The sequence below is a fragment of the Echeneis naucrates genome, chromosome 11, assembly GCF_900963305.1.
Source record: "Echeneis naucrates chromosome 11, fEcheNa1.1, whole genome shotgun sequence".
NCBI classification, from domain to species: Eukaryota; Metazoa; Chordata; class Actinopteri; order Carangiformes; family Echeneidae; genus Echeneis; species Echeneis naucrates.
Genome location: NC_042521.1, coordinates 6,725,597 through 6,735,733, shown reverse-complemented (window position 1 = coordinate 6,735,733; position 10,137 = coordinate 6,725,597). Strand labels below are relative to the sequence as shown.

Below are 10,137 nucleotides of genomic sequence, written 5' to 3'. Positions count from 1 at the left end.
AGTATATGTGTACGAGTTTTGCCATGTAAATATATAATTACACTAAAGGAAGCGTTCTGGTTTAGTAACTTGTTATGATAATGTGAATACGTATAGTATTTGTACCTGTACTGTCCCCCCCCTTTTTCTTTTCTTTTTCCAAAAACAATTTGAAGTTTAAAAGAAAAAAACCCCACGCCCAGAGGTAGCTATACATTGTAATTACAAAGCAGAGGGAGCGTCCGGGGGTTGTGTTGTCTTAATGTGTATGAATACAAATGTTTATCTCTTTGAGATGGTTCTTTTTTTATCTACAGAATCAGTGCTTGCTGTACTCAAATTTCTTTTGTATGCTCCAAAAACAGCCTTCATGGTCACATGATGGAGGCCTATGAGTGGATTTGTTTTTCTTCTGTTTGTATCTTTTATATGTCATGTCATGCTATCATATTTATATAGCTAAATAGTGGAAATTTCATGTCATTTTCTTTTTTCCATGGTTGTGGTCTGCTTGCTGAAATGCCATACACTTTTGTGCTGTTTCAAAATAAATGTGTAAAAGATAATTGTCTGTTTATCTTCAGGATCTTATTCAGACCAACGTTGCAGGTTCTCAATCCAAATAGTTCTGTTCATATTATATTCTCTTATAATTTATATTAAAACAGAATGTGAAATATCATTTTTCAGTTATCTGATCAAAAATTAAAGTGCACTATCAAAGGTTTGACCTGATAGTGGTATGAAAGGAAAAGCTAAGGAATTACCAAAGTTATTAGGACTGAAGCCCATCTAGTTTCACATTTTTTATAGACATTAAAATAATGTTCACTTGACCTTTGACCACAGGTGGTACTAGAGAACAAGTAATCATCATCCTGCAGTCAGAACCAGCCAACATGTTCCAAATATACTCATTTTTGGATTTACTCTGGACATGACAGTTTTTTTCTTCCAAAACACAGCTACATTTAACATGGAGTGGGTTTTTTACAACCTGGCTCTACCTCCTCCAGGTCCAGCCCAGTCTTGCTTTCACCAGCCTCCTGACATGAGGTCTGGAGCTCCGAGGGGGTGGGAGGATGGTGGACTTCAATCATCAGTTCGTAGATCAGGGTTCCCAGCAGTGCTCCCACGCAGGGGGCCACTATGGGCACCCACCACCAGCCTCCTCCAGCCCTGCAGACAAAGGGTCAAAGTCAAGCTGAGTCTCCGTCAATGTGTTTAACTATTGGAACAAAAACTCCTGAGTGAAACCAACTCGAAAACATCCGCTCCCCAGCCAGCGATGTACGTAAACAAGCGAGGCCCAAAATCCCTGGCTGGGTTGATGGCGTAGCCACTGTTGGAGCCCATTGAGACGCCGATAACCAGCACCACCGCTCCCACCAGGACAGGCTGCAGACCGTCAGGGAGACAGCAGTTTCTCTGGTCCCCCAGAGCCAGGACACACAGCAGCAGGGCAGCTGTTCCTATCACCTGTACATCAGGGGGATATTATCACCGGGGCTGTTTCCAAAGCAGAGGGCCATTCAGAAAGGGGAAAATATGCCTTCAACTGTTTCAGCAGATAGAAATATTTCATACACATGAAATATGAATTACAAAAAAAAGGAGTGGTGTCTTTGTATGAGTTCAGTGTGTTTAACCAATATATTCAGGCCCTGAAGCACATTAGTGAGACCCAGCCTGCATTAAAGCTGACTATTATTTGTTGATGTAATTGGACAAGTTCATTGATGAATATAGAACAAGCTCATCTTTTATGGTGACGTGAAGGACAATATCTGACCTGGTCCATGACACCTCCCCACACACTGAGGTAGTCAGCTGGGTAGGTGGAGAATATGCCTGCTGTAGCAGCGGGACCCGACACAGTCAGCTCACCTCCGCTGTACAACCGAATGGCATCTGCAAACGTGTCATCACACACATTTATACATTTATACACATACCACACAATCCATATTCTTTAATGTGTGAGTGCTTCTTGCCAAACAGGGCAGGAAAAGTTCAAACTATAAAGAAACGAACAAAAGAACACTTAGTGGGATTTTTTTTGTTTGTTTTGTTTTTTTTATTTGGGTTAGGGTTACAAAATAGGGTTGACACTTTTTTTTTAAATAAAAATAAAGCCTCGTCCTTAAATGCAAACTGCCCCCTCACCTCCACTGAAGATTTCTTATGCCTCTGGTGTTATTCTGATCACAGTGAAAGGGTTGAAAACTCACCGTAGTACTGCAGACCAACAGTAGCTGCGGCCAAAAATGCTCCCAGCACTTGGAAGAAGATGTAGAAAGGCAGCTTCAGCCATGGATGTCGGCCCAGAAAGCACAAGCTCAGAGAAACAGCAGGATTCAGATGGGCTCCTTGTCAGAGAGCATAGTCAAAAACTTAAATTTTTTTTTTTGGTCTCCTGAGATAAACATCTAAAGAAAAATTTCAAACACTCATTGCATGCATATAAAATCTGCCATCAAAGAGTTTTGTACAATAAATAAACATGATCGTTTTTATATTACAACACAAACATCTCTGCTGCTTCTAAAATTACAAATTAGGGACTCCAGAAAAATATTTAGGGGTAGAGAAGGGTGAGTTTGGTCATTTTCCTTTTTTGTCAGAGCAGAAATGACTCTTCATACACTAAGTTCATATTCTTAAAAGTCTTCCTTTGCAGTATAGTTTACAGCTACATATCTCACTCATGTCATGGTTCATAAAACTGGACTTTGTCATAGAAGACAACACTTCTGTCTACTCAGTGTCAATTTGACACGCTTAAATGTTCCAAAACAAAAGCAGCCGGACCAGAGAAATCCTTGTTTTTATTCCAATGGTCCACAACACATCTTAGTCACCGACTTCAACTTAAGAGTTAGATGTGGGATTTCAGACAGCTCCATGTCTTACAGGTACATTAGACAAGTTATTTCGAGATTCAAAGAAATTATTTATACCCTTCAGGAAGTACTTTTTGTCTTTACAACGTGTAATGTAATGTTTCTGCTTGTCTTGCTTACCTGAGACTCCACGAGAAACAAAGACCCCAAACGTTGCTCCCAGAGCAAAACCCAGATTGATGGACAGATACTGTCCCTTCTTATCCTGAGTCGTCGTCACTTGGGCAACAGAGCCACATCCAAACAGCTGCAATGGCATGAAATAAAGATTGGTCTTAACAGAGTATACAATATTGCATTGATATTGCATGCAATAATAATACTGAGGAAGGATTCAAAAAGTGGGAGTTGCCGTTAAATTTACTCAATCACCCAAATAAAAAAAAAAAACAAAACAAACAAACAAACAATCATATCATCCATAAACACTGATTATTCTGATACAGCTACACATCTATGTAGTGTTGCTTTGGCAGAGTTTTCCTTTTTATGAACTTCGTTTCTGAAGAGTTTTCTTTATGATTTCTGTTGTAAATGTTGATTGCTATGCTGTAACAGTCCATAAATATAAACTTCAGATAAATTCAGAGATCACACTCTGCTGATAAAAGTGGACGATGGTTCTGTAAAGTGAAGCTAAAGTGGAAGTTTGTAAAACCTGCATTGACCATCAGGCAGACTTTTTTTTTTTTTTAAATAAAGGAAGTCAGTTTGCACAGAAGTCTGCAGAAAAATTGTTTTACTTCTCATTTCATTTATTAGCCCAATAAACATTTTTCTACTGAATTTATGGTCTCAATTGTTAGTTTTGAGTCTTTGTCAATACAACTGAATTTTTATTCTGTGAAATGATGGTCCCATTTAGAGGAAATTTTGGACCATAAAGCCGTAAGCGGGGGGGGATTGACAGACAGCCACACAGCAATCTGCTGCAAAAATCAAAGAGCAGGTCAGCACCCCCAGCTGTAATTCTTCTCCTAATACAGCAGCTCACCAACCAATGGATGATGTCTTAAACATCAGCGCCCATCCTAAAGTCACAGATGAGGTTCTTCTGTGTCACATGATCACATTACCCCCCCCCCCCACCCCCTTACAGTCTCATATTCTGTCTTTCTTTAAAAAGGACAAAGTCCTCAGTTATCTATTGTCAAGATTCACTAGCTGCTTTAACACAAACAAATTTGTGACAGATTTAGAAAACTATGTTGATGTTTTCCTGATAAAGATTCATAGTTTTCTAACTTTTACATCTGATTGAATTGAATGCAACATTAAAATATTCAAATTACTTAGTAGAAGGTGACTCATGCTGTTCTTGGACAAATGAATAGATTACAGACACACTTGTAGGGGACCTTTTTTTTTTAACCTCATACAACTAACTGAAGTTTAGATCCTTAGAAAAAAAACAAAACAAAAACTCACAATCAGGACGTAGACCCCGAGGCATTCAGCCATGCACTCCCTGACCAGCTGGTTTCTGATCCGACACTTGTTCAGCAGCCTCTCCATCCCACAGGTTTCCTCTGCACTGTCCGGCCACAGCTGAGCTTTCAGAGCTGGCACACTGTCATCAGGTGGATCAGACCTGCACAGCACTGCGCCGTCTGCCTGCCTGAGCAGAGTTTGCCCTTTCATACTGGAGCTGTAGGAGACGTCACATATTTTATGGCACGACTGAGGTGGTGGTGTCTGTTCTGGCCGGAGAGGAGAGTAGTTCACTCTGTAGGACATTTTTCTTACATCTAAATCACAGCAAGCATGATTAGAAAATAATTAATGTCTCAGAACTGGATTCTGACAAAGAGCCTTGGTTGAGGCTCACTTGGAGGACTTGTAGTCATCTCACCTGGTTTGAATTGGCACTGATTGTTGCCCTCATTTGATTGGTCGGTACATCACTTTGTTTCCAAGTGGAAACAGGATGTGATGGCAAAATCCAGGTCAGCATTCTTCTATTTGTTTCACAGCACTGTGTGTTTATAACAACCTGCCATTTGTGCAATAATTCCTCTTCAGCAGAGATGATAAGCTGATAAAACAGAGCTCATTTCAAGCTCATTATACAACGTGAACAACGTGTAAGAGAGCTGTGGTGTCTTACTGCCAACTCAGTTCAGATTGTGCAATTCAAAGCAAAAAAAACAAACAAAAAAAACAATTATCACATTACTCATCATTGTAAAAGCTAATCTTAGATTTAATGTTTTCATGTATTATTCAATGTAGCATTTAAGCATTCTGTGCTGGCAATTGTAATATTTCCAAAGAGACAGGAAGCTCCTGTGGTGGAGAAATGGACATCAAGGTATGAATGACTGAAAGACAACATCCAGGTCGGTGGAGTTGTCAACAAATGATCAAAATTCAGTCCAAAACACCTGAAACCACCTTTAAAATGTGTTCTTTTGTAAAATGACACTTGTGTCACTTTTACTGATCTGTTTGATTTTGGGGATTTCTGCACATAATGGGTTTAAAAGTGACATGAATGTTATTTCTCATTTTACCGTTGGGAAACAATGTGCTGTTATTTGGCATGAAAATAAAGAAACAGCTCCCTGGTCTGTTTCCACAGAGAACGAGGATGAGTTTAAAACAGCCAAGAATACTAATTTAAACCTTTTAAAGATGAATACTCACATGAAAGGGAATTTGTGATTAAAAAGGCTTTATGTCCCAGAAAGGAACACAAACTTATCAGTTGGTGTAAGGAGAGCATCAGCATCAGCATCAGGCCGTTTCATTTCTCAGTGTTTATTGAAATGGTGCCGTCTTAGGTCAGCGATAACGCCTGTTCTCAGAAGGGAAAATCAAGGGGAGCGCTCTTCCACTCCTTTCAGAGACATCTCTGTTTCAGATCACAGCTCTGACCAAGGTCAAGGTGACACGATGAGCATTTTCGTGAGGAAGAAACAAGAGAGGAGTTTGGACAGTGTGGAAGGAGAAAGTTGGTTAATGCGGTGTAGGCCAAATAAGTTAGAAAGATAAGAACAGGTGGATTGGAGCCGTGCACACCCCACCTTGTTAAATGAGCTCTGCTGATGAGGACATGATAAGACTGATTCCAGATTGTTTTAAATTAGTAGAAACAGAACGGCACAAAAAGAATTGACAAGAACAGAACACGCTGCATTTGTGAGAATGTGCTGTTTTTTTTCCACCGACATATAATGTTGGAAATCTCCCAAGTCCAATATTAAAGACAGATTATTTAAAGTTTAGCAGCTCCTGCTTCTTCTGTGCAAACACTATGCAGCTGAAGCACTTTTTATTTTCTGAGATTTAACTTATAGATTTTAAAATTTGTGTCTGATACTCTGGTATATTATATAATTTGTGCTTAATAGGGGCCACTGAAAATACTAACAAGCTACTAGTGTGTAACAGTAATATCTCTCTCTCTCTCTCTAATATTAAAAATATAAAAAAATCCAGTTTGAAAAATAACAGGGAAAATGAAGACTCTTTATTTGATGCATCACACACACACACACAAACACACACACACATCCATACTGGCCTGGTACAATACAAAAATAAATTGTAATTGTGTGAGTCGTTCAGTAGTTGATGAGTTGATGTGCGTCTTTGGGATTGGCAGCTTCTAGTCTACATAGTCAGTTAAAACCCAGAGCTAGCAAAAAGCAGGTGACTCTAATCCAAAAGATTAACTTTGGCAACCCATAGTCACAGTGAACTCATGTCTTATGTCCATATATAGACCAACTCACAGCTCTACAGAAGGCTCTACAGACGCTTTACTTCACACGTTATTTAAACCCCCCAAAGAACTTGGAGAATAATGAGTCATCATCCCGCATGTTTGAAAAAGGATGTTGACCACCTGCAATAAAAAATAGGAAAAGAGTAAGTGGAGAAAAACCCTGACAGTGTGCGCACTGAAACAGAAACACCCAGTGAGGAAAGACTCACCTGGCGGAACAGAGTCGGTATCATGGTGTGGTCCCTCCAGACTCCCACGACCTCCAGAGCGGGTCACGGTGGTCTCCTCATTGCCCTGGCTGTCTCTAACTGTTCGCCTCTCCTCTACAGTCTGACACAAAGACACAAACCCAGTAAACTAGAAATACTGCAGACTGTTTTTCTGACTCATGACATAGGTAGTAAAGGCTTCAAAAGAATGAAAGATATTAAAAAAGGTGTTATTGGTAATAAAATGTCTTAAACTCAATTAATTTCATTTTATTTAATCAAATAAATGCTTGAAATTAAATTTACTTAAAACCGTTGAATTCATAAAAAATAAAATAGTAACATAACATGAAATTAAATTCAATTTGCTTAAGTATTTAATTTGAGTAAATGACATAACTGAAGTATAGTAACAGATATAAAAAGTCAGTTTTGTGTCAGCCTCATTTGTGGACACTTGTGTTTGTCATGTTGTGGTGGCCAAAGAACATTACAATGATCAGCATAAAGTGGAAATGGCCAACACGTCCCAGCATCATACTGAACAAAAGATCAGGTCTCAGGAGGTTCAGATAAGCCGATTGTCTCACCCCATCAGGTTTCACGACCTTGGTGACAGTGACTGACTGGAAGATTGATCGGCTTCTGGGCTGGTTCGGTGTCTGGCCAGCAGGTGGTGTGAAAATCTGATCAAGGCCCTCTGACGACACTGCAGCGTCCAGATCTGGATGACAAACTGGTTACACAAGGCAACACTAAAAACAGAACATTTCCTGTCCTCTTTTTCTAAGAGATGAAAACCACCTCATACCTCTGTCTTCTTTGTTCTCCTCCAGGGGACCTTTCCATGTCTCTCTCCAGATATCACTGAACTAAAGGAGACATTTTTATACGGTTTATACATAACTGCTGAAGTTCAAACTAAAACGATGATGAAAACTACAGTAGTGGCTAAAGTCTCATTCACCATGGAAAAAGGGTGGCCATCTATTCTGGGCTCTCTGGGCAGCCCTGGTTCTGGTTCTGGATCTGGATCTCGTAGGTGACTGTCAGGGGTTTTCAGCATAAAGTCTCTCAGGGGGTTCCTGCTGGACTCCCGTCTGTCCTGAGGTGGTGGTGGTGTGATGCTGGGAACACCTGTGGCATCGAGGAAACAGAGACATGAGCTGTGAAAAGAACAATGACACAGATCTTTACTCTTAAAAAAAAAAAAAAAGACATTTGGGATCAGGCCACTGCAGCAGAAGAACGAAGAAGCGTATCATGACTCAGTGTTTGTACCAAAGTGTCTGGGCTCTGTCTGTCCATCCCAGTGACCCATCTGAGAGAATATCTCCTCCATCTGCCGGAGGACTTGGCCAAACACCGGAGGCTCCTGGATCCGCATCCCGTCCGGACCAAAGCTGAAGCCAAACCTCCAGGTGCTGTCAAAAGGGTCCTGCTGCCCCCCCCGGTACCTATCGTAGTAAGATCCTCCACCACCGTCCTCCTCCTCCTCCTCATCATCTTCATCATGGGTCATGACATCGAAGAAGGGGTCCCTAAAACAAAATGGGTGACTGTTGAGGTGTCGTCATTAAGCTCTTAGCAGATTAATGGATCCCAAAGGTGAGTCTAAATAAAACGGAAGCTCCAGAGAGCTGCAGGTGTCTAAAGCCGCTGTTAGCATGTAGCCTCGGAGCTACAAACTCACCTCCGGCCCCGGTGCTGACCTCCGGGGACTCCGAAGAACCCGCGGAACAAATCAAAAACGCTCATCTTGTGACAAAAGTTTGCTACAAACTAAACCATGACCGAACAAACTGTCAGCAGACGGCCCCGGTTGTCAACACTACCGTAAAGCGTTCTGGATGTTTCCGAATGACGCACGAAAGTCGTAAAGTGACGTTACCGTAAATTACCGTAAATGCACCTCGAACATTGTTTTATTTTAGACGTCTTATTTTTATTTTTTTTTTTTACTCAGAGTTTAACATAATTGTGTGCCGTTTTATTTAACCGTCTATTTCCACGCTATTATTTTATGTGCTTCAATTTGTACCTATGAAACGTAACCTTTGCTCAAAATGAAACATCAGGGTTTGGAAAATTTAAGGAGCTGGGTTATTTTGACAATTCAAACGGGCACAGTTTATTACCTGGTGTCGATGACACATCTGAATGTTTACTCAAGCAAGATCACTTATGCAACTTTAAGATGCAAACATACAACCCAGTGAGAAGTCCTTAATCCAAAGTATTTTATCTGTAAACTTGTCATGGTCAACTTAATGCACAAGTGTATTTAAAGTTTAAAATACAAAGACACTGGTAGCTACACAAGAACATATACTTTGCACTCCTCCTCTGCCCTTCAGAGCTTCATGGGGAAAACAGAAATATTCCTCTGCTGTCAATCCAGCTGATAATGTACATATCTCAGGCCTACAACAGAAACTAACCCAAAGCCACTGAGTCAAATGGTTTGTTATATTAAACACTTTTTGGCACAAGCCTTTTTTTCCCCTCACAAGTGTTTGTCAATTCACGAGCGTTGGGCAGCATTCAGCAACACAAACACTGAGCCTGACTGTGAAACCGCCAGAAGATGATGCTGTATTTACACGCCACATGAGAAACAAATAGCTTCTTAAAAGACATTCACATCCAAAATGATGAAAATGCCTTTTTCTTGTTTATTTACTTCATATTTATATATTTTTACAAAATAAAAAAAAAAAAAAAATATATATATATATATATGAAACAAAAAGCTGACAAATCTGCAAGGATTTGGGAAGGAAAAGGAGAAAGCCATCAAACAAACAGGGACTAGAGGACTTGTGTTTTTTCTTTTTTATATATATGTACAAGACAAGTTCATCCATTTAAATTCTTTTAAAACGCACAGTACAAAAAGAAAAGAAAAATCACTGACAAAAAAAAACAAACAAAAAAAAAAAAAAAAACAACCCAAAAGTACAATTCTGTTCATCAATGCTGCAGTTTTCCTTACAATGTCAGGGGACAGGCGGCGGAGCGGTAGGAGGTGGGGGGCCTCAGAAAAAATAAAAAATAAAAAAAAAACAAAAACAAAACAAAAAAAAAACCCAAACACACACACACACACACACACACACACTGGAAGGCAGACTGGGTGTGTATTGGCCTTGGAAATCATTCTCAACATCTCTTGCAGAATAGGTGTGACCTTTATGCAACATATTTATAATTCATGGGAACAGTCACTGTACAGGTGTTTGGTGGAAGAAAAAAAAAAAAAAATTCCTGTGCTAGGACAAAAAGCACAGTACACAACCACAGCCCGTGTGTGTAC

The 10,137-nt window shown here is 40.0% G+C and overlaps 2 protein-coding genes across 2 annotated transcripts; both read right to left on the bottom strand.

Moving 5' to 3' along the window:
- Positions 1 to 950: 950 nt before the first annotated feature.
- On the bottom strand, positions 951 to 4,562 carry aqp10b (aquaporin 10b). The gene is made up of 6 exons (XM_029514813.1): positions 4,311 to 4,562; positions 3,003 to 3,129; positions 2,211 to 2,348; positions 1,772 to 1,890; positions 1,241 to 1,458; positions 951 to 1,158 (listed from the first exon to the last, which is right to left on the bottom strand). The coding sequence occupies exons 1-6, from the start codon at positions 4,521 to 4,523 to the stop codon at positions 951 to 953; spliced, it is 1,023 nt and encodes a 340-aa protein (XP_029370673.1). The 5' UTR covers positions 4,524 to 4,562.
- A 1,772-nt stretch (positions 4,563 to 6,334) lies between these two features.
- hax1 (HCLS1 associated protein X-1) lies at positions 6,335 to 8,666 on the bottom strand. The gene is made up of 7 exons (XM_029514622.1): positions 8,515 to 8,666; positions 8,103 to 8,362; positions 7,789 to 7,958; positions 7,633 to 7,693; positions 7,412 to 7,545; positions 6,822 to 6,942; positions 6,335 to 6,732 (listed from the first exon to the last, which is right to left on the bottom strand). The coding sequence occupies exons 1-7, from the start codon at positions 8,577 to 8,579 to the stop codon at positions 6,659 to 6,661; spliced, it is 885 nt and encodes a 294-aa protein (XP_029370482.1). The 5' UTR covers positions 8,580 to 8,666; the 3' UTR covers positions 6,335 to 6,658.
- Between the last annotated feature and the right edge of the window lie 1,471 nt (positions 8,667 to 10,137).